Source organism: Sphaerulina musiva (genome assembly GCF_000320565.1).
Source record: "Sphaerulina musiva SO2202 unplaced genomic scaffold SEPMUscaffold_4, whole genome shotgun sequence".
Classification (NCBI taxonomy): Eukaryota; Fungi; Ascomycota; class Dothideomycetes; order Mycosphaerellales; family Mycosphaerellaceae; genus Sphaerulina; species Sphaerulina musiva.
The window spans coordinates 538,884-561,405 of record NW_016017386.1 but is presented as its reverse complement, the minus strand read 5'-3'; the positions used below and the strand labels follow the sequence as shown (position 1 = coordinate 561,405).

Genomic DNA, 22,522 nt, shown 5'->3' with positions numbered 1-22,522 from the left:
TGGTGTCTTGGGTGGTAGGCGGGTGCTAGGTACAGGCAGGTACATGGATAAGGTACCTATGCTTATGCTTATGCTTGCTGCTAGGTAATGTCACTACACTCCTCACTAACCTACCTTAGGTACATGCGCTACTATCTGACCTTACCTGTACTCCTGTAGGAAGGTAAGGTAGGTACATAGGTATGTAGGTACCTCCGCCGTACTCTAGGGAAGCGAGCTCGTAGATCTTAGGTATTGTAGAGCTTGCGTACCTACCTACTGTAAATAGTAGCCTGTCGACGAAACATGTATCGTTGGCTGCAGCAGAGGGAAGGGTATTTTGGTCGAGGCCACCATCTCACAAGGTAGTGGTGGTGGTGGCAGGAGTAAGGGTACCTATAGTACATGTAGTAGGGTGGAACGAGTTGAAGCGGGGGTCTAAATAGCGAGAAAGCACGCTAAACCCGATCGCGTCTGTTCCGCCGGTGCCAAGCCCCGCGCGCGCGTTGAAGTGAAGACCATTTGACCGGCGTTCCTTTATAAGGTACATACTCGGCGTCTCATTTCCGCGTTTTGACCTTGATGGTTTTGACCTTGATGGTCAATGTCTGATCCCTCGTCTCCTTAGAAGGTACGCAGGCCGACAAGATGCTTGGATTAGGGCTTGGAATTGAGCGGTCAAGAGAACGCTGCGCTGCGCTGAATAACCGTGGCCAACTTTTTGCTGTAGGCAGTAGGTGCGTGCGTAAGGTAATCTACCTCACGTACTTGTCCATGAAGCGGCGGTGGAAATCACTCCTCAACAGGTCATTCACAAACCTCTTCTCCTTGCCCCTTTCCTCGGTGCCCCGCGCCTGATTCTTGAACACCACATCATCGTCCCATCTCCTCTTCACATCATACTGCACTCTCCCTTCATTCAGCAGCGGATTCCCCAACGCAATATCCTTTTCCCGCTGCTCCTCATCTTTCTTCGCCTGTTCCGCAGCTTCCTTGGCAGCCTTCTCAGCGCGTTCGGCTTTGATTTTTGCCAGCTCGCGCATCAACTCTGCAGTCTCGTCTTCTTCCTCGTCCTCGTCGTCGTCGCCCGAGTCCGAATCTGAAGAGCCACCGGACTCGGAATCTGCGTCAATGTCTCTTGTCTCTTCTAATACACGTCGTTTTTTCGCTTCATAGTCTTCTTGTTCTTCTCCCGCAGCCTCGCCTCCTACGTCACTAGCATCTGTCGCTTTGCGCTTCACACCTCCCGCTTCAATTTGTAGCTGCGGTATCGCATCCTCGTCGTCGTCGTCTGTGATTTCTCTCCCTTCCTTCTTGGCGTAGTATTTCGCTTCGTTACGTAGCAGCTCCGCCTTCAAGTCGCGCTTCGCTTGCTCCGCAGGTGTGCCCTGGTTTGGTTGACGGAACTTGAGAGTCTTGTGGGCGGGAAGAAGGCGTTGATGATACGCTTCTCCGCGCGCGGCTTCTTTGCCTCGCGCTGGGTCGAAAGTTGGTCTGTGAGCGGTCGTCATGGTGAGGGTGGAGAGTGAGGGAGCGGGAGTGTTGAGCAGTCAGGCGGGTACTGTGTGTAAGAGGTATGTAGTCCTGTGGTGAGCGCTGGTGGAAGCGTGGAGGTAAAGACGTTCCAAAGCCACCACAGCCACAAAAGTAAGCCACAGCGGCAGAACGTTCGGCGCATGGATATTGACATGAGCTTCGATTCTCCAGACCTTGAAAAACGACGAAACTTTCAACAAGACCTACAGCATTCCTCACTTTCCCCAGGAATCAGGAGCGAAAATGCCGTCGGAAGCGCTGCCCTCCTCCAACGAACGCGATTTCATTCTCTCGGCCCTCTCGCAGAACATCCGTATCGATGGCCGTCAATTCGACCAATTCCGCCCCATTGATCTCGCGTTCGGCGACAACTACGGCCAAGCAGACGTGCGCATAGGCAAAACGCGAGTGCTCGTGAACATTTCTGCAGAAGTCGTCGTTCCTTATGTAGACCGAAAGTTCGATGGAGTCTTCACCATTAGCACCGAGTTGAGTCCCATTGCGAGCCCGGCCTTCGAAGTTGGACGGTATGTGCAGCGATTCGTGCCATGATGTTTCTGGTATAGAGAAAAAGGAATGAAACTACCGAGTAGTGGGAATGGACTGACTGATCCTGCAGTCAAGACCAGACTGAAATCATCCTGAGTCGCATTCTCGAAAAGACGATCCGCAGATCGGGAGCCTTGGATACAGAGAGTTTGTGCATTGTGGCTGGACAGAAATGCTTCCACATCCGCGCAGACATCCACGTGTTGGATCACGACGGCAATCTGGTGGATGCGAGCTGTCTGGCACTGGTCGCGGCTCTCATGCACTTTAGACGACCCGATGTGGAGGTTCACGGAGAGGAAGTCACAGTTTTCAGCGTGCGAGAGCGCGAGCCGGTGAGGTTGTCCATGCAACATCAGCCCTTTTGCGTGACCATGAGCTACTACGAGGGCGGCGAGATCGTGTTGCAGGATGCGACGCTGTTAGAGGAGCACGTCCGGGAGGGTGAGATTGTGATAAGCATCAACCGCTTTGGGGAGGTCTGTCAGATCGCAAAGTACGGAGGCACGCCAGTGGATGGCATGAGCATGCTGTCATGCACGAATGCTGCTTTGGAGAAGGCGAAGATGCTGGATAAGTTGGTGAAGGCCAAATTGGAGGAAGATGAGAAGATGAGATATCCTGGTGGACTGATGGCGGAGCTCAGTGCTGAGAACGATCGCGTGCAGGAGAAGCCTGTGGGATGAGACGCATGGGAGATGACTGCTCCTCTCAGCATACTCATCCACGCCGAAGTGGCGACACGATACCATCCGATCTGAAAGCACACTTCGTACAGGAAGGTAGGGAGACCGCTGGACCACGTAGACCAATGCGTCCAGAGGGCCATCCACGAGCGGTGCCTGACGGCGAGCTGAAAAACAGCGCCGCTAGACACAGATGGCAGCCGCTTCAATTAACATATCCAAACGAAGCAGGGTATAAAATAGCAGTGACAGGAGTATCATCTGTCAACCATGTGGTGAATGTAGGTATGCATGGATTTAACAGTAAGGCACCACTAGACCGATGCACGGAAGAGACGATCAGGCACGCATGCCTCTGTTGCTACAAATGATTTCATTCACATGCAGCTGTGCACGTGCTTCCAGATTTCAACTCGTTGGCATCACCTCACTTCTCACAGAGCTGCTAGTATAAGGTACATACCCTCCCACCTAATTTCTGCAACACCTTTCACATAATACATCGACAACAACGACGGTGCCTTTCACACAACGCACCGACAAAAACGTGGACCATCCTTTCCCTGCCTGCCTATACCGATCCTTATTCCCCGACGCCTTCCTGTTGAGCGGGTCGACTACTACTACGGCCGTTACGAAGACTCGGTCTCGAGAACGTCGCCTTCGCAGATTTTCGAACAGTCTCGACCAACAATATCGACCGACAATATCGACCGACAATATCGACCAACAATATCGACCAACAATATCGACCGTGCTGAGCACTTCACTCGCAGCTCCAGTCTACCTAGTAGGCATCGACGTACAAGTTGCCACCTTTCTAGGCCTCATCCGCAGATTAAACACAACCTCGTACTCCCGCCTTCGGTGGCTCAGCACACGCGCAGATGGACTAGCAACATTTGAGCAGCTTCATACTTGTCCACTCGATCTTGTGGTACGATGGACGAGCTGCCTTTCTCAAAGCCGAGCAGCTCAGCACACCGCTTTGCACATAATGATAAGAATGGCCGGGGTTGGGGTCAGCTGGACAACAGCAAAGAAGAAATCGCGGTCGCAGGAAACCCTACGCCGAGGGCTCAATCTCGTTCGGCATTTACTACCAACAGAAGCTCCAAAACTCCCTCGGTCAATCTCAAAAATCAATTGCTGAACAGCGTCAAGCGGCCAGGGGATCTGCCTGGAAGCATTCCACAAAGCGATGCAGCGAAGAGGCAAAAGCTGCCCAGCTCGCAATTGCCACAACGGTCCAACGACAGCTCACTCCCTGTACGAGACACTCCTAGTGGGCCCTTCCATTCTTCTTCCAAACTTTCCAACGCGTCTGCGGCCCCTAAGCCGATGAAAAGTATTTTCATGGAGATATCTGATGACTCGGACGACGACAAGGCAACGGAGCCTATTTCGAGGCAACTCTCGCCTTTAAGAAGTTCACTTCCGGTCGCTCATCGCATTTTGGAAGTCAATGGAGAGGCTGCATTAGCTCGAAGTAAGTTTCTGAGACAACAAGCAGAGAACGCCAAGCTCGCGGACAAGCATTTCAAACCTCCTACTTGGCCCACCGCATCGATAGCTCGACGCCAGACTGTAAAAAAAGAACAGTCGCCTCCGACGCCGAGTCGCAGGTCTCAGAAGTCCAAGCGGAAAGATGTGCGCTCCATAGCGCGACCGAAGCCTGAGGAAGTCATCAGCCGCGAATTGGATGAAGAAGTCGCTCCAATCACTCCGCTAACCATGAGTCGCCAAAGGCAACCTCAAACGACAAAGCCTCAGCGCATTGCGCGAGAGACACCCAAGACATCATTGTTCTCGTCAGAGGGCACAGACGGCCCTTCCACATTCACTCAACGTCTTCAAGAAGTCAAGAAGGAGCACCCACTAGAGCCCGAGATCCGGAGCCGGCGCCCTGTTCAGCATAAAGTCGAGCTTGCTAACAGTGTTTCCACGAACTTCGAGACGGAGCAGAATAAGCAGCAAAGACTGGGATTCAAAACTGCAGAAGCGGCCTCACAGAAGCTGGAGCGAGAACGACAACAAAGTCTTCACCACGCCAGACTCGTAGTAGAACAGCAAAACAAGAAGAGGGAAGCTGATGAACGCATCAGACGCCAGCAAGAGGAGCGCGACCGTGCTCAGCGAGCAGAGGGCGCTAAGGCTCGTCTCGCTGAGCTCCAACGTCGTCGACAGCAAAACATCGACAAACAACGTCTGGAATATGCAGATCAGCAAAGGAACCGGGCCATTGATGAGCAACTTCGGGTCTCGCGAGAAGAGACCAGGAAGAAGAAGGCCGAGGTCGAGGTCGAGGCAGCGGCGAGGAAGGCTAAAGCGGACGCGGAATTAGCGAGGAAGAAAGCCAGAGATGATGCGGAAAAGGAGGCTGCGCGTATAAGACGTGCTGCACTTGCAGCGCAAGCACCGATCCTTGATGAGCAGGCACGGCGTGATAGAGACGAGCGCATTCGCCTGAAAAAAGAGCGCGCGATTCGAAACAAACAGACTGAACGGGAAGAAGAAATAGAAGACGAAGACGAGCCACATGCTGCACCGAAGCCGAAGCCGAAGGGCCCGGCCGCCACAGTCCGCGAGGCACGCTTGACTGAAAAGCCGGCCGCCACAGAGGATGTCGGAAATCATGATAACAACGACGGACCAGCCGCATACAGGCCAACACCGCACCTTTACGCTAAGCAACCAATATCTCTCCACAGCGCAGCTGGATCCAACGCTCTTTCGAGCGGGTCCAGACCGATGCAGCAGCCATCTGGTATCAAGCCTCGAGTAGTGCGCGATAAGCAACGTCCACTTGGAGAAATCCTTTTTGAAGATGCAAAACTATTGCAGTGGAGAGACACGGGAGAGAGCTGGTCGGCTATCAGTACGAAGTTTGCAGAACTTACTGGCAAAAAGCGAGCTGAAGACACTCTTCGACGACGGTATTCGACCGTCAGCAAAGCGCTCAGCGAGGCTCGAGTCGGGTCAGAGCTGAAGCGACGGATGGTTGCTAACGATGAGGAGGCCAGAATGGAAGTCAATGTTGCTGTGCACGGCGAGTGGCCAATTGGCAGCACTGCGAATACCAACGCTGCCAATACTGTGCCAATCAAGTCTGTCACGCCACAGGTCCTGGAGGTAGAGCCTGAAAAGGCATCTCACGAAAAAGACAACAAAGCTAAACGAAGTATCGACAATGACCCACACCATCAGTGGGTTCAGCCCCAAAAAGCAGCCCCGGCCACTGCGATGGGAAGTAGTAACACTCTAACGACAGGATCCGTACCGCCTGGCTTGATCAAGGGAAGCCTTGGAGAGATACTGCCGATCGACGCACTGATCATTTGTTGGCGACGTGAGGGCATGGGATGGGCTCAGGTAGTGGAGAAATACAGAGCCGCCACTGGCATACGCAAAAGTGACTACAGGCTGAAGCTGCGGGTTGACGAAGTTGAACCAGCTGTAAACGATGCAGTTGTATTTCCCGATGAACTCGAAGCGCTATCCAGGGACGCACCAGGCGCGAGAGCCAAAGTGAACAAGAAAGTATGGAAGACCTGGCCGCCTGTCCCAGAGCCAGTCTCGGAGCAAGACATGGCTGTGGCCAAGCCCTTGGATGAACCCGCAGCCAGACCCACGACTGGCGGCAAGACGATTACTTGGGATATCCACAGCAAATATCTGGAAGATCGAGAAGCAGCTGATGCTGAGCTTTCCGACGTAGAGTCAGCATCCGAGATCGACGAAGACAACCCACAAGACAGCTATTACTACTATTATCGAGTATACCGTAGGGAATACACGCTGGAGGATGAAGAAGATGGCATTGGAATCCAAGACGTCGAATGGCGAGAGTGTAACGAATTCGAGAATCCGGACGAAGCTAACCAAGCGGCAGCCGCGGAAATCAGCCAGCAAGTCCAAGGACGACCCAACTTCCAAGAAGGCCGATACACACTGGAACATAACTCCCACAACGGATTCCAGCATCTCACGCTCGTGAATGCCGCCGTCGGCCAATTAGACGTCATCGTCAGTCCCGTCGTCCGTATCCCCGAAGAGCGCATCCTCCCCTCGTCCAAAGAGGGGTGGCTCCACAATAGTCTCTACTACGTTAAACAAGCTATTACACATATCAAGTATACCGTCGACGATGTACTTGGCGAAACGCATACAGAGACGGTGATTCGAGAAAAGGAGGTCGAAGGCACGCATACTTCTTTTTTGGACCAGGCAAACTTACGCGCTGTAACGCACTTTGTCAAATTGACTCGACCGAAATCGGTGAATCTGGATCAGAATAGTTTGGAGCAGGCGAATCGGGTCGAATGTTTGCTCGCGGAGCTGCGGGATCGAGCTGACGCTGAAGTTGTGGGGGAGTCTGGGAGCGGGCAAGAGATTATGTTTCGTGGGGTACTTGACGACGACGACGACGGCGGCGGGGGCGGCGGCAGCGGGGGCGGCGGGGGCGGCGGCGAGGGCGGCGGCAAGGAGGAGAGTGTGGGTGGTCAGCAGGAGAAGAATAACAAGAAGAAGAAGAAGGAGAAGAAGGAGAAAGTGGAGGTATGGGTTGTGAGGACGCGGTTGACGGGACCGAGAAATCTTTACAAGTTCAGTAAGTGAGAGTACCTAAGGTAGAGAGGGCAATTTGAATTCGCTTGGAAAGGTGCGCCATGTTGTCTGCTAGTGAATTGTTTCGTCCCTTTCCTCCTCCTCTCTCTCCCTCTCTCTCTCTCTCTCCTCCTTCCGTTCCTGCTTCTCGCTTCATCTTTCTCCTCCTTAGGAGCACTTTGCCTTGCCCGGTCCGAGTGGTTCGCAAGAGTTATTGTTTGCCGTACATTTGGCCGACTGGAAACAATGGTGTTAGTAACGTAAGAAGAAGGGGAGGAGGGGGGCAGTCGACGATCTGAGTAGTAAACATACCGCTGAGCACTGCTGAACGTCTCCCGGAACGCCACGGTTAACGCAGACACCTTCTGCGAATACTTTCTGATCGCATTGCTGCCCAGCAAGTCAGCATTTATTTCAACAAGTTGGGCACATGTAGATGAGGTGGGAATAGTAGGAAGAGGGGGGGGGGGAGGAGGAGTAAAGGGTTGGATTGAATCGGATTGGATTGGTCTTACCCACACGGCAGTTGCCAAGCTCAAGAGAGTGGCAAAGATTGCTGCGGTGAATTTCATATTTAGAGCGAGGTTGGTGGTAGTAAGGTAGTAGTAGTGGTAGTGGCGAAATCAGATAAGATTGTGAGTGTACAACAAAGCTACAAGAGTGGCCAGAGTCTTCTTTTATAACAAGACCTTTTCTTACCCTCCTAGCACCCCATTTTCTTCATGTTCCTCGGCATGCGTATTCATAATAGCGAACTTATCCCGGGTTGCAAAAAAGCTGTTCGGAAATCGAAACAAAACTAGCGGCTACAGACTAGCAAGAGTCTCCTGGTAAAATATCTTTTGTTAGTGAGTAGGTTGGTACAGATACGACCTTGTTAGTCCATCTTCCAAGGCTCTTGGCATAGCCCATCGAACAACTTTAATTCGAGAAGAAGAGATCTAGGTTTCAGAAGTGGATCCACTCTGTGCAACGTGTAAGTGAAGAAAAAGTCGTAGGAGGTACGGGGAATACGGGCACGCAAATCCTTTTCTTTACCTAGGACCTGGGTAACTGGGTACCCTCCCTCCCTCCCCTCCCCCCTTGACTATATGGATGTCATGACAATATAGAAAAGTCAGCAGTAGTACTACTTTTACCTAGGTACTTTCATGGAAGTATTACCTAGGTACATTAGTTTGGTGACGATGGCACTTGCAAGCGGTTGTTGTTGCTGCTGATGCTGATGCTGCTGCAGGTACCTAGAGCTGTGTCGCCACACCTGCTTGCGTTTTTTTTTTCTTTTTCCAGGCATTCCGGTTTCTCAACCAACGACGAACACGAGGGGGAATCCTTTTTGGGGGAAGGGGGAGGGGGGCAGGAAAGCACAAGCGACGATACTAAGGTAAGGTAGTGTTGATGGAGAAAAAACAATGAATTCGGCTGGAGGAGCGTGTAGGTACGGTACCGGAGGAATGTTGTTGTTGTCGTTGTTGTTGTGTTGCACTTGCTGCCTCGTCGACGTGGCTGTTCATCACTCAACGTCGCTCTACCTTACTCTTGTGCGACTTTCACGCACTTCCACTCATCCGTCGTCGATGATTGGAACTGGAAATCATGTAACCCTCCCTACGCTCATGTGCGGTCTACCGCCATAGTTCGACGGCAAGATCAGGACTTCTGCTGCTGCTGTACCTCAACCTCGTCCCATCTTGACTACTACATGTAAGATGGAGGTGCAACAACACCCACAAACGTATCTTCCCATTTTCATTCCATTCCCCTTCTTGCATTGCATTGCACTGCACTAAACGATTCTAATGTCCATCCTCAGGGTAACAATCCGCTCGTCCGGTCCCACAGACTACTCCACCGAACAGCTCCGACTGCGACTACGGGAAGCAGTAGCCAACATGGAAGTCAACGAGCAGATGGAAGTCCTAGAGAACAACAGGAGGAGGCAAAGAAGGGCCGCCGACTCTGTCCAGCTCACGAGGAGAAGCCATCCCGTCCCGCCACCACTGCTACCAGTCCGTAGAAGAAGCAGCAGCAGCAGTAGTAGTGCTGATAGCAACAACAACATCAACCTCTCACCAGTCTCCTCCTCCTCCCACCACTCGCAGATTTCGCCCAAGACACAATATCCATCGGCTGTGACGAGTATGCGAAAGCAGAAGACGCTCCCGCTCCTCTCGCAGCACTCGCCTCCGGCTCCCGCTCGTGTACCGACTTGCTCGGGCGCTATGGTTACTGTTCCCAAGAAGAAAGATGTCCAACTTCCGGTGTTGACTTCTTATCGGAATGGTGAGCCGGCGTCCAGAAGAAGAAGACCGGGAACGGATAGTGTTGATGACGATGACGATGACGGCGAATACTGTATCAGAAGGTCTCGCCGAGAGACGAGGACGGGGAATGATTGGGAGGTGACGAGGAAGAACCACTATTCTTATTGGCCACCTAAGAAGACGACGACAACAACAAAAACGCGGAGATTTATTTCGTGAGGAGGGGAAAGTTGGGGTTTATGAGGGTTGGTAGAGGAGTTGGTACCTGAGTATGAGAGAAGAAGAAAACCTAGATTTGTCATCGAATCTTTCCTATGTTTCTATAGGTACGGTGTGGTACGGTACGGTACGTGTGCGTAGAGGTAGAGGTAGATGGAATATGAGTATAATCTCGTGGCAGCAAAAGGTCTTCAATCACCCAAAAGAATTAGCTACATGTACTGTTGTGACAAATGAAACAATGAGGAATGAGCAGAGGCAGAGGCAGAGGCAGAGGCAGATGCAGATTGAAAAAAGAAAAGTCGCGGTGACGGACGGACGCCTGCCTCTCGTGGCGGCCATGCTTCATGTCGTGAAACTACCAACGGCCAGCGCAGCGCAGCACTATTGTCCCCATGGATGTGTATGTTGTGTACATGTATGTACAGGGCATGTACTGTATACTGCTTTGTTGTTTGCCCGTCGCTCGCGAGGGAATAAGACCTCTTCCAGTTACACTCAAGAAAAAAGAATTGATGGGTGTTCGCGATAGAGTAGAGAGTAAGGTCAGTGGGAGGGGAGGGAGTCTCGTATATCGGTATATCGGTGTATCGGTGTATCCGTCCCTTTGTAATGTACAACTACACTAATAGGTAGATAAGAGTCGAGTATTCGAGGGTAGGGAGGTAGTAGAAGCATATATACCTACCTCCTAGGTAGTGACGAGGTATGAATTGATAAGGATGATAATGATGATGATGATGATGATGATGAATGTTCTCCACAAAACCGTTGAGAGGGGAAATTTGTGGATTATCATTATATCGTAAAAAAGCCAACCTAGATACTCTCGGGCCTTGTTGAGGTCGGTACTCGGGTGCTTCTCCTCTCTTGTTATCGTACATCGTCATTGTTATTTGATAGGGAGGGGAGGGGGAGGAGGAGCATGGTCGATACAGCTGCTCATGCTCATGCTATGCTATGATCTGCTGGTATGGATACGGGTTTTTCAATGTGATCGTACCTCCTAGGAAGCAGAAGAAGGTAGATGAAGAAAAAGGGGCGGACGGACGGATGGACGATTGCTGCCTGAATAATGTAGGTATGGACTTCACTTTCGATTGTCGCGAGACACGAGGATGGAGCATGGCTTTTCGGTATGACAAGTCTATTGATAATGAAGACGAAAAGTACTAAAGTTACCCCAAACTGGAGACTGGAGACTGGAGTTGTACAGAAATTGGTGGGTTGTACGACAACAAGGGGGGAAGGCCCCTAGATGGATGGTAGCCTGCCCCCCCCCCTAGTTCTAATCTAGCATTATTACCCGCTCCCGACTCGCCCTTTGCTCTGTTTGGCTGCCCTTGTCACACGCTCTCACACACACTCACACCGTGACACACACACTAACACGCACTCACACGACGGGAGGCGTTCTATATTCATCGTTATTCGTTACACAAACTGCACAAGGCTGCAGGAACCGAATGTGACTACACTGCAACTCGTCTGCAAGGGCCGGCTGCACACACACACACTATCGGACTATCTCCAACAAAGGCTACCTCCTATATATTTTGTTGATCGTGCTGCAGCTCGCTCTCCCCAATTTTTTATCGGCTCACTCACCCTCGAAAACATCTCTGTCTCTCCCTCTCTCCTTCCCACTACATCGCCGTGATGAGTGAAAAAAATGTATATTCAATGTTGATATTTATATATTTATATATTTTTTATATATCCACATCCATATATATTAGACGCCTCCCAGTGGCCCGACCCGCAAAGCTGTTCGAGAATCGGGGATGATGAGCTAGTTCTAGCCGCTTTGAGCAGCAGCTCATCTCCTATCCTCCTGTTTGCATGCCGGGACCATGTCCGTGATATTTCGCCAGGGCCGCTGTATCATTTCCTTCCTCTCATTCTCGTCCGCGAAGCGTTGCGTTTGGCGCTCGCTGCATCAATTCATCATCGCCTCTCATTATCTCTTCTTGTTCTACTTCTTCTTCTGCTTCGTCTTCGTCTTCGTCTTCTTCTTCGTACTACATTCTCATTCAGAAGCCTGGAGTTCTTCGCAAAAAATTCCACGTCGACCCCTGGTTCCCATTCTTTTCCTCGAAACGCGAGCGGGCCCACTAGCGATCCGACTGTCACCCATTGAAAGTGTGTTCATACAATCAGGGGAAACGTCGAAAAGAGAGAGACAGAGAGAGAGAGAGAGCGCGTTTGCAAGCAGACGTGGGAGCGACGGAAAAGAGCAGGGTGTACATATATGGTTGGGCAATACACAGCCAGAGCATTACCATAACGGCTCGAGCTGAGTGGGGACATACCAGTTGCTACGAACCTCGTTGTAGGCAACAGGCTTTCGCTTCCCACCAAAAGCAGATGTCAGTGAATCATTCCGCTCCTGGAGTCATTGTCGCCGTCTGCCTGTCTAGCACTGCGGTGTTTCTTGCAAAGAGCGACGACCACTCGCCCGGCTGCAGCTAACATTGGGATACAACAGTCGTCGTAGTAGGGACACTTTATTCTAATTTCTATTCACTGCAAATTCTGTGTCCGATCGCGAGATCCGGACCTCCAACACCTTCACCACGGCCGTGCTATCAGCAAATCCGCGGCACAGCCTCGTGCTCCCGCCTCACATGCTTGGCATGCAGAACGAGACCATGTCGTCCGCACCGAACAACTATGGGCATCGCCAGACGCAGTCGTTTGCCGTCAAACCGTCCATGAGCCCCGACGAGAACGGCTTTCCCCAGCAATCATCATTCCATCGAGCACAACCTTCCTTGGGAGGCTATGGAGCCAGACATGGCCACAGGAACAGCATACAGCCCATCAATACCGGGCGAATGGCAAGCCAAAGCTACAATGTCCCCGACATGCAGACCCCTCAGACGGGATATGATGTGAACTTCACACCACTCCTCCCGACCAATCTGCTCATGGGCAGTCCATTCCAGCCCGGCTCGCCCACTGCGTTCCAGTCACCGCAGTTCCAAAGCTTCCAGCAACAGCCCAGCGGATCTCGCCATCACCAAAACCAAATGAGTATGAGCCAAGCATTTCAGCAGCAGCAGCAACAACATCAACATCAACAGCAGCAGCAGCAACAGCAGCAGCCCATGCTGTCTCCCAGCGCATACCAGCCCCTAGGCTCCCCGAATGCGTATCAGAACTCGTCATATTTTGGGGGCCTCCAGTCGCCGACTACGGGTTTCAGCTCCATTGCTGGTATGCAGATGGGCGGTTACGGTCAAGCAATGCACAGCCTGGCTCCGGGCATCGTGTCTGGCACCAGCCGGACCGTCTATCTCGGCAACATCCCTCCGGACACTTCTGCAGAAGAGATTCTGGGCCATGTGCGGAGCGGTCAGATCGAGTCTGTTCGGCTACTACCTGACAAGAACTGTGCTTTCATCTCGTTCCTCGACGCCAGCTCCGCCACTCACTTCCACTCGGACGCCATCTTGAAGAAGTTGTCGATCAAGGGACAGGATATCAAGATTGGCTGGGGCAAGCCCTCTTCGGTGCCCACCTCAGTAGCGCTGGCGGTACAGCAGTCGGGGGCATCACGTAACGTATATCTGGGCAACCTCTCCGAGGACATGAGTGAAGAAGAGCTGCGAGAAGATCTGGGCAAGTTCGGTCCCGTCGATACCGTAAAGATTGTGCGCGAAAAAGCCATTGGCTTTGTCCATTTCCTCTCCATCGGCAACGCGATCAAGGCTGTCACTCAGCTTCCTCAGGAGCCCAAGTGGCAGGCGCCCCGACGTGTGTACTATGGCAAGGACCGCTGCGCGTATGTGTCAAAGACTCAGCAGCAGAATGCAGCGCAGTACTTGGGAATTGCCCCTGGTTATGCACATGTCCTGAACGGCGCGGATCGCGACCTCATTACGAATGCTCTGGCGCAGCAGTCCGTTGCTGCAGCTGCAGTGGCGACCACTGCCGGTGGAGTGAATAACCTGGGCAATCGAACGGTGTATCTGGGCAACATTCACCCCGAGACGACCATTGAGGAAATCTGCAACGTGGTACGGGGCGGCCTGCTGCACCACATTCGATACATCCCCGACAAGCACATCTGCTTCGTCACATTCATCGATCCCACTTCTGCTGCCTCGTTTTATGCTCTCAGCAATCTACAAGGCCTGATGATTCACAACCGGAGACTCAAAATCGGCTGGGGCAAGCACTCGGGAGCGCTGCCTCCCGCCATCGCATTGGCAGTATCTGGTGGAGCCTCTCGAAACGTATATGTGGGCAATCTGGACGAGACGTGGACGGAAGACCGCCTGCGACAAGACTTTCAGGAGTATGGTGAAATTGAGCTCGTCAACACGCTGAGGGAGAAGAGCTGTGCATTTGTGAACTTTACCAACATTGCCAACGCAATCAAGGCAATTGAGGCTGTCAGGGGCAAGGAGGAATACAAGCGATTCAAGGTCAACTTTGGCAAAGATCGATGTGGAAACCCACCAAGACAAGTCATCAACAACCAACATTTGCAGCAGCAGCAGCAACAACAGCAGCAGCAGTCCAGCGAGAATGGCGTCAGTTCGTCGTCTCCCGTCAACGGGCTGGCGCCGCACTCGCAACGAGCTCAGCACTCCGTGTCACCGGCAAGCTCTGGACCATCTGCCTACAATCCACTGCAAGGCCCGACTGCGTCCACGATCTTCAACACTGGCACCAACAACCCGCTCACGTTATACCTCCAAGCCACCCAGCAAAGCGCTCAGGCTGTCGCTGAACAACAAGCACAACAGGCCCAACGCAGCCTGAGCCCATCGGATTACGAACTCCCAACGACGACATCCTACCAGCAACAGCAACAACAGCAGCCCACATCTGCCACGGCGACACATCTCTCCAACCAACAAGCATTCTACAGCTCCCCCAACGAAGTCGCCGCATCCCGTTCCGCCGGCTTGGAACCCCCTTCCCACAGCCATCACCACAGCCACCACCACAGCCACCACAATCTCCACCATCTCGGCCACGGAAGCCATCAAAGCGTCAATATCACCAACGGCATGCAAGCAGGCATGAACACTTCTTCTTCCCCTTCGTACTCCAACAACAACAACAACCAATCCAGCAGTCATCACAGCAACAATGCCTCTTCCCGAAGCGCTCACAGTCGCGCCGTCAGTTTACCCGCTTTTTCGCTGCAGAGTAACTCCAATTCGAACAACGCCAATGGCAATTCCAACTCGAATAACAACAATACTAATAACAACAACAACAACAACTCCTCCTCCTCGCCGCAACCACTCTCTGGCTTGGGCTACAGTAGTGGTGAGGGCTACGGGTTGGGAGTTTCTCCCGGTTTGCCCGGTTGGGCAGAAGAGGAAGTTGCGTGATTGTTGGTGGTTTTTTTTCTTTCGGTTGATTCATCTATTTATGTTGTTGCCGTTGTTGATAAGGGGAGGAAAGAAAATTTGGTAGTGGTAGGAAGGAGAACGAAAGAAGGAAAGAAGGAAAGAAGGAATGGAGGAATGGAAGAATGGAAAGAGATTGGATTTTGTACCACTACTACTTACTACTGCTACTACTATATACTGTTGCTGATACCACTGTCTACTTGCTACTTGCTACTACTACAACTACCTGTACTTTGCTTATACGCGATACGCGAATTTTCGCGCTGGACATCAAATGGGATATGGGACATATATAATTTACTCTTCTCGATGGTCTTCATCATCATCATCAATCTCCTAGCTTGATATACCCTTGCCAAGCGATCTCAAGAGCATTGAAGGAATGAAAAAGTAACAGCCGTACTCTCACCCTCCAAATACACACACATCTCCTCCTTGTTTCACTCTTCGTGTGGAATCTCCTTCTACTACGCACGCTTGGTATCCATCCCTCTCTTTTCCAGATACGTGCCGTTTTCGAAAGACTGCTCTAGTTTGCATTCTGTTCGATATGATGCAATGAGCTCAATGGGAGCTCGTTATCATCTCTGGATTTCCGTCCATAGTCTAGTAAAGAACGTTCGTTGGACAAAAGGCTGGAATATCATGCCTACTTCTGACTGAGTGTCTAGATGCTCTCGAGCGCCATCTCACACGAGGCGAGACACGATAACATTGTTGGGCATTGCAGTCTCCATTCGCCCTGCTGCTTTCAACGCAGCCACACGGCCACCGGGAAAGGTTGTGCGGGGAATACCCGGTCAACTCGTGCCAGGCCGAGTCCAAAGCGATCGGCCCGGTCGATACGCGTGCGACTGTACAGCATGTCAGCACGTCAGGAGTGCTCTTCATATGTGAGACGAATCTGCAATTCGCACTTGGCACGGCGTCTTGGAAAGGCCATTCATCTCCAGCGTACAAGTATTCGATGCGAAGATGCTCTACCGCACCTAAACCTGCTTTTGTCTCGCCTATTCGCGTCCTCGAGTACTTGGCTGGACTTGGCAACTCCACTTCATGGTGATGCGGAATGGTACAGTAGTTCGGTGATTTCGTTTCAGCGCTTGTCCACGCGGTCCGACACGGGCCTGCCCATTCACATCTCACATAGATGAATGTCACTTGCCGTGGGTGCCTAAACATGATTGAAGCTGGCCATAGGTGAGGATCAGGCGAGCAGCAGGAAAGTATCTGAAATATCTATTGCACGGCGCTCATTACAAGCGCATCAGCGTGGTAAGGGCTGCTGTGTCGTAGCAATTGTGCTCGGTCCATCGTCTGAGATCGGTATCGGTATAGGTAGCTCATCGTCCTTCTTCTCTTCATGATTGACGAACAAGAAAGACAAAACCACAATACACGCGCCTAGCCAATACCACGGACCTGCCGTCTGGTGGTCCAGGACGATTTGGCCAATCAAGGAAATTGGTATCGTCATGCTTAGACCAACAGTGACGACGATGGGCGAAGTCAATAATACAGCATACGCCCATGCCATGTCGCTAACCAGGCTGCCTGCTGAGTTCAAAATGACGACCATAGTCACTCTCCAGTCCGGTGGCAGCTGAAAAGGTTCGATCCCCGCGTAGTGGAAGACGACGAGCCCAGGCCAAAGACAGAGGACATTGATCAGACCTACAAAGCCGAAGAACACTGGCATATTGACACGGCTTTCATCTCCAATGCGCTTTTTCATGAACACAGCGTAAAGACCGTACATGACGGCCGATAGAAAGGCCAGAAAGTCTCCAATGGCAATCTCTCGTAGTGTCTTTTCGGGGAAATCACCTCGATGCTCGTCGTCGTTGGTCTTACCAGACAGGTCTAGACTCGAAATGACGATGATTCCAGATAGGGATGCCAGGACTCCGAGCAGTTTGCGCACTGTGAAGCGTTCCACCCGGAAGATGGCTCCGAAGAGGAGTGTGAAGACGCTGCTGGTGCTCGTGAGGATAGTTGATGAAGCCACAGTGGTATATTGCAAACAGGCAGCCACGAAGTAGTTGGCGAGAAACCACAGAATACAGAATTCGCCGCTCAATTTGAAGATTTCATGCAAAGTGAGCGGATCCTCGGCCAGGTCCGCAGCAGAAGGGGTGTGCATGTGCTTAGCGTTGAGCACATCGGTCGTCTCCAAGGGCAGCTCGAGGAGCGCATCGGTACTGCGCAGGACTGGGCTATTGGAGGAATTGCGCCCGTCTCCATCTTCCTGCTTCAAAGGGGTGTACCGCCACTGTAGAGTGCTTCGTAGCTCATCTCTCAACCGCCTCAGATCTTCCGGATTCTGGTAGGCTTTTTTAATCAATATCGGTATGAGGGGGAGAATGAAGAAGGAAGTGTTGACATAGGTGACGAAATATGGCTTCGAGTAGGTATCGTCGGAGAAGATGGAGCTGGCGAGGAAGTTCGTGCTGGTCCAGCCAAATATGGTCACGCCCAACAGGAGCATGCCCACTGCTCTCCTCCACTTGCCCAGGTCCATGACACTCTTCGATGTTCTGACACTGCGCACGCTGCTCGCGACGTTTCCCATCCTGCTGCCATCATTTTCATAATCATATCGGTCTCCGTGTCCTTCGTGTTCCTCTGCGGCGAAAGCAGGCGGGCCGGAGGGATCATGCGCGGCGGGAATTGCGGACATCACAGCGCCGATTGGGGAGGTGATGCGCAGTCACCGGGACTCGGTCGGAGGTATATCAGGTTGCGCGAGGCTGCTGGCGCTGCCCATAGGAGTGCAGCTAGACGATAATGAGGAAGTCGAGGTTGAGGTATGTAGGAGGTAGTTGAGTTTGTACAAAGAAGACCCTGAACTTACCCTACTGTCACAGCCTCCCAGGAGACGCGATGGTCCATGCCAAGCCACGCTAAGCCGCCTGACAGACATACGGTACTGACAACAGCGGTGATATGATGCATCACACATTTAGCACGTTTTCGTTGTCATTACGTGGCTCGTCAACGGGCAATGAAACAACAACGCACTCGTACAAGGTATCTCGCCTGCTCGAAACGCCCATTACAAAAGTTCCCAATTTTGTTACACCTGTTCCCCCTGCTTAGGTACCTGAAAGACATTTTTTGCAGCCTCAACCTTCGTGACACCTGTTTACTGCCCTACAGCCTTCTTCGCCGCCTCAACCGTGACATTCGTAGCATTCTCGATGCTATGTTTGGCATCATTTGCGAGCTCTGCAGCCTGTGATTGAGCCTTGGCAAGCTCTGCGTCCCACCGCTTCGTCAAGCGAAGGACAATGTAGTACAATTGAACAACACCAACATGGACACCATCTTTGGCTGCCATTGTGATTCCATGCTGCAAGAAACCCTTGACAACTTCACCTTCCAGTCCACAGTACAGTCCCGCAATACCTTCCTTTCGGTAGATCTTCTGGAGAGCGACGAAGATTCGTGTCTGGCCTTCGAGAAGCTGCGCTACTTTTTGGATCGCTTGCTTGACTTGTGCCTTTCGATCAGCACTGTTCTTGGCGGAAACGTGATGTTCGGAGGCTTCGGTCTCAGTTGACGAGCCCCGAGTTGCCTGCGCTCGCGACTTGGCAAGCATGACCGGGTAAGTAAGTGAAGTGGCCACCACCTTGGATATGGCAGCGACCAAGAAAGTGACGCTGGCACTGTCGCGTTTGGCTTTTGGTACTAGGCCTTTCAACAGGTTGTCGACAGCGAAAGTGATGGCTGGGTTGAGCGTGAGGATGATCTGTGGACTGTAACCGGCCCAAAACCCAGCCACACCTTTCTCGTTCCGTATCTGTCGGGCGATTTCCTTTACGCTGACTTGATCGGCCTCTCCTGGCGTGGAAGAAGACTCCGGATCTCTAGCTGCTATCAGAGCCGCAGTCTGCTGTCTCACGACAATGTTCGAAATGGGCTGCGTGACGGCCTTTGAAAGTGCTCCAGCGATGATTCCCACACTCAACTCCTTCAGGACTGGCAATCGCTTTGCCCCCTCCCGTTTCAACATCTGATCTCGGACGGCATTGTACGCCAAGAAGAACAAGAAGGAATCTGCGATGGCTTTCACCACGTCTGAACCTAAGCCAGCATAGAATCCCTTCAAGCCTCCTTCATTCTTATAAATCTTGTTGGCTGCGTCCACAGGATTATGGTAGAAGACATTAGCGTCGCCGGCTGCGCTGGGAGCCTCTTTGTCGCCCTTGAGATGCTTCTGCACCTGCATTCGAGTGACTATCGTGTCAATCGGGTAAACAGCAGCCTTCGACAAGGCACTCGCAAGTCCTCCAGCTAAAGCATGACCCAAGGCCGGAAGCACCGGTCCAATGACGCCTCCAGCTTTCGCCGCATATTGCTCTTCGGTCGTGAGGTGGTAGAGGGTAAAGGCGTCCTCGGGGGAGAATTCAGCGTCATTCAAAAGAACAAATTGGTGATAGAACGAGCTCACAAGTTGAGAGTTGTACGTAAAGAAGCCGGCAGCCCTGTCTGACATCTTGAATTACACAACAACGAAGCAGCAAATCTTCTCGAGAAGCTATGATAGGCTCGCAGAAGACGCAACAGCGTTATCGTATCAGGATTTTCAGTTTGAGGCTGCCAGAACAACTTGAGTCGCAGATCTCTCTTTGACGATATGTTAATTCGTCGTGACGATGTGTCTCATGAAGAAGGGACTACCTGTATCTTCTCATCTCTCACGATGTCTGTCAGCTTTGCAATCCAGAACGAACCATGCCCGCCCCTCTCCTCCTCCAGCGACCCATGTCTATCCATCTGCATGCTCTTGCTGATTCCATTTCTCCGCAATCCGCATCGCCATTCATCATGTCACAACTCACTTCGATTCGTCCGCTTGACGCGTATCCTGGTGAGTTCCGGTCGACACCATAGGTTGGTTGGGACGTGCAAGACTCGAATAGTAAGCGGCTACCCTCCTTCTGTGAGGGGCAAGTGGTACGTAGAGAGGAGAATGGCTTGTCGATGCAAGGACATGGTACAGGTTTAAAGGTGAGATGGGCAGTCTCACGCGAACGGTGATGAGAAGGTGAACGCAGCGGCATTCCCGTCGTCATGATCACTTTCCCCAGACTAGGACTGCTGACCCTTGCCCAAAGCTTGTCCACCCCCAACTCCTCCTCGGCAGGCCCCGGTAAGGGCTCCGAATGGTCAACCCTGGGCGTGTCCACAGAATACAGTGTGGTTGGTACAACGTGTTCTATGCGGAGATGTCGGTGTAGAGAGGGACAGGTCACAGCTCGGACTGCCAACTCGGAGTCTTGTTGGACTCTGCCATTAATCTATTATCGAATTGGTCTAGTTCAGTCCGGCATCTGCTGATGGAAACGCCACAACAGGTAAACGCCAAGCCCATCCAGCCTTTTACCGGCCATGCGCGATATTTATGCTATTCATCATCAGGCACACAATCATTACGCAGAGGCCGTAGATGGCTAATGCAAGACTACACTTGCGCAGTAGTTCACTCTTCACTTGTCGTCCGTGACTCATTCCGCCCTCCTCGTCCTCCTCATCCTTCAGCAGCCGTTGGTGATGAGGCGACTCTGGTGCACTGATCTTGTAGTAGAAAAGTCCAGGCAAGATGAAGGAGATAGCTGTACTTCCAGTCGATCCAACATACGCGAGGACCTTGTCCAGGCTGCTGACCGTCATGGCCACGATGTATGACATGATGATGATGAATGTCGTCAAGATTGCAAAGCGCACTTCGCCCATCTCTGTCGGCGCTGGTCGTCCTACTGGCACCTTACCGCTCAGCAGTGAGTGGCGCGATGGAGATCCGCGAGACGATGCTACGGGCGTGAATTCCTGGTTCGATCGGTTGACCGGTCGCCATTTCAGCACTGCGTCCAGCGAGGCTCGGCATGGATGCACCTGAAGAGGATAGCTGAACATGACCAGCACCACAATTGCGGCACGGCCGATTGTGGAGGCCACATTGGGCACATATTGAGCGATGATGTTACCTATAACATTGTCGCCGAATGTGAGGTAGCCAGTGATGGCGACAAGCACGTAAATGGCTGCTGCAGTACCAATGCTGGCGGTGACTACTGTGGTTGTCCTTCTCGGGCTGGCGTCCTGGATCTCGTTCAAAATGGAAAACATCTGTAAATCATCAGCACTGAAGCCCACCCGAGCGCATTTATTGGCACCCACGTTTTGATGACACGTGTATGCAAACACAATCACGGGGAAGCTCGACAGGGTGGATCCGATCCCATGCCACTTCACCCAGTTCACTGGCCCCTTTTCATGTCCAGCATCATTCGCAATGAAATGGTATACCACCAAGACTACCAAATAAGATATCGAAACCAAGGCTACCATTGATGTATACTTCAGGCTGTCGAGCTTTCGGAGAAATGAAAGTGGTATCACAACCAGCCTGTCACATGCGTTAGCTCGGCGCAAATTGATGCCACTCTTATGTCGCTCCCACACTCACATGAAGGCAGTGACCCAGAACTTCCTGTCCACCAAGTACAGCTTATCGTCGACGTTTCCTGCGAACCCTCGTACAACTCCAGGCATGAGATCGCCAATTATGATAAGGTAGGAGACCCCCACGCCGAAGCACTTCAGCGTAATCGCAGCGTCAAATATCACGGCCGCCCCCGGATATGTGATCTGACTGAGAGCAAAGAACGAACTGCCTCCTCTATCCAGATATCTTGCGCATCTCGTCTGCAAGTATAATCCAAAACCGCTCGTGAGACCTGCCCATAGAATGACCATCGTGCCCAATGTGATTCCCATGTTGGATAGCGCATGAGGCATGGCGAGGACGCCTGCGCCCACGATTGTGTTTACGAGATTGATGACGGAAGACAGCCAAGATGCTGATCCACCTGCGCCGTTCTGTTTTGAATGTCGAGAGCTACGGCCAGAGCGCGAAGAGGTGCTTGCCGGTCTCGAGCCTCCATGCTCACTCGGCCCACTCGTGATCGCCGCGTAGGAGGCCATGGCTGCACTATGCTGCCGGTAGTGGCCGTGGGCGTCGTAGTCGTATCGTCGTCAGCAGCAGAGGGGCGGGTATGCTCTCTGCTTGTTGTTTCTGTGCGCCCAGTGGGAGAGGTTCCGGCTACCGCATGAGATAAGCAGAGAACAGAAGCGACACAAGCGCTTCCAGTGCGTTTGTGTATGCTGCGCGATCTCAGCTCTGCCCTATGGACTGAAAGACGGTGAATCGGTGATGTGTAAAAGTAGGAGGTTCAAGTAATGTCAAAGAGTTCACATAAGGGCGGAACTACGGAACCTTGATTCCAAGGCAGACACAAGCGCT

The 22,522-nt window shown here is 52.2% G+C and overlaps 9 protein-coding genes across 9 annotated transcripts; 4 read left to right on the top strand and 5 right to left on the bottom strand.

Moving 5' to 3' along the window:
* Nucleotides 1-476: 476 nt before the first annotated feature.
* Nucleotides 477-1,524, bottom strand: SEPMUDRAFT_148603 (Cwf15/Cwc15 cell cycle control protein). Its single transcript, XM_016905024.1, has one exon. It carries the CDS (start codon nucleotides 1,488-1,490, stop codon nucleotides 735-737), a length of 756 nt encoding a protein of 251 aa, XP_016761361.1. The 5' UTR covers nucleotides 1,491-1,524; the 3' UTR covers nucleotides 477-734.
* A 234-nt stretch (nucleotides 1,525-1,758) lies between these two features.
* On the top strand, nucleotides 1,759-3,083 carry SEPMUDRAFT_63969 (exoribonuclease; the record flags this gene model as incomplete). The annotated part of the gene is made up of 2 exons (XM_016909661.1): nucleotides 1,759-2,042; nucleotides 2,135-3,083. 2 exons carry the CDS (start codon nucleotides 1,759-1,761, stop codon nucleotides 2,748-2,750), a joined length of 900 nt encoding a protein of 299 aa, XP_016761360.1. The 3' UTR covers nucleotides 2,751-3,083.
* A 609-nt stretch (nucleotides 3,084-3,692) lies between these two features.
* SEPMUDRAFT_107280 (uncharacterized protein) lies at nucleotides 3,693-7,367 on the top strand (the record flags this gene model as incomplete). The annotated part of the gene is made up of 1 exon (XM_016900678.1): nucleotides 3,693-7,367. One exon carries the CDS (start codon nucleotides 3,693-3,695, stop codon nucleotides 7,365-7,367), a length of 3,675 nt encoding a protein of 1,224 aa, XP_016761359.1.
* Nucleotides 7,368-7,523: 156 nt separating this feature from the next.
* Nucleotides 7,524-7,927, bottom strand: SEPMUDRAFT_116295 (uncharacterized protein; the record flags this gene model as incomplete). The annotated part of the gene is made up of 3 exons (XM_016901243.1): nucleotides 7,524-7,592; nucleotides 7,668-7,745; nucleotides 7,871-7,927. 3 exons carry the CDS (start codon nucleotides 7,925-7,927, stop codon nucleotides 7,524-7,526), a joined length of 204 nt encoding a protein of 67 aa, XP_016761358.1.
* An 839-nt stretch (nucleotides 7,928-8,766) lies between these two features.
* On the top strand, nucleotides 8,767-9,838 carry SEPMUDRAFT_132580 (uncharacterized protein; the record flags this gene model as incomplete). The annotated part of the gene is made up of 1 exon (XM_016902501.1): nucleotides 8,767-9,838. The coding sequence occupies exon 1, from the start codon at nucleotides 9,155-9,157 to the stop codon at nucleotides 9,836-9,838; it is 684 nt and encodes a 227-aa protein (XP_016761357.1). The 5' UTR covers nucleotides 8,767-9,154.
* A 1,865-nt stretch (nucleotides 9,839-11,703) lies between these two features.
* SEPMUDRAFT_148601 (uncharacterized protein) lies at nucleotides 11,704-18,020 on the top strand. Its single transcript, XM_016905023.1, has 2 exons — nucleotides 11,704-12,207; nucleotides 12,327-18,020. Exon 2 carries the CDS (start codon nucleotides 12,466-12,468, stop codon nucleotides 15,190-15,192), a length of 2,727 nt encoding a protein of 908 aa, XP_016761355.1. The 5' UTR covers nucleotides 11,704-12,207; nucleotides 12,327-12,465; the 3' UTR covers nucleotides 15,193-18,020.
* On the bottom strand, nucleotides 16,481-17,734 carry SEPMUDRAFT_41714 (uncharacterized protein; the record flags this gene model as incomplete). Its single annotated transcript, XM_016908842.1, has 1 exon — nucleotides 16,481-17,734. The coding sequence occupies one exon, from the start codon at nucleotides 17,732-17,734 to the stop codon at nucleotides 16,481-16,483; it is 1,254 nt and encodes a 417-aa protein (XP_016761356.1).
* A 162-nt stretch (nucleotides 18,021-18,182) lies between the features above and the next one.
* On the bottom strand, nucleotides 18,183-20,237 carry SEPMUDRAFT_148598 (mitochondrial carrier). Its single transcript, XM_016905022.1, has 3 exons — nucleotides 20,058-20,237; nucleotides 19,667-19,912; nucleotides 18,183-19,609 (listed from the first exon to the last, which is right to left on the bottom strand). Exons 2-3 carry the CDS (start codon nucleotides 19,709-19,711, stop codon nucleotides 18,359-18,361), a joined length of 1,296 nt encoding a protein of 431 aa, XP_016761354.1. The 5' UTR covers nucleotides 19,712-19,912; nucleotides 20,058-20,237; the 3' UTR covers nucleotides 18,183-18,358.
* A 266-nt stretch (nucleotides 20,238-20,503) lies between these two features.
* On the bottom strand, nucleotides 20,504-22,420 carry SEPMUDRAFT_148597 (Aa_trans-domain-containing protein). The gene is made up of 3 exons (XM_016905021.1): nucleotides 21,686-22,420; nucleotides 21,397-21,625; nucleotides 20,504-21,345 (listed from the first exon to the last, which is right to left on the bottom strand). Exons 1-3 carry the CDS (start codon nucleotides 22,201-22,203, stop codon nucleotides 20,599-20,601), a joined length of 1,494 nt encoding a protein of 497 aa, XP_016761353.1. The 5' UTR covers nucleotides 22,204-22,420; the 3' UTR covers nucleotides 20,504-20,598.
* Nucleotides 22,421-22,522: the final 102 nt, after the last annotated feature.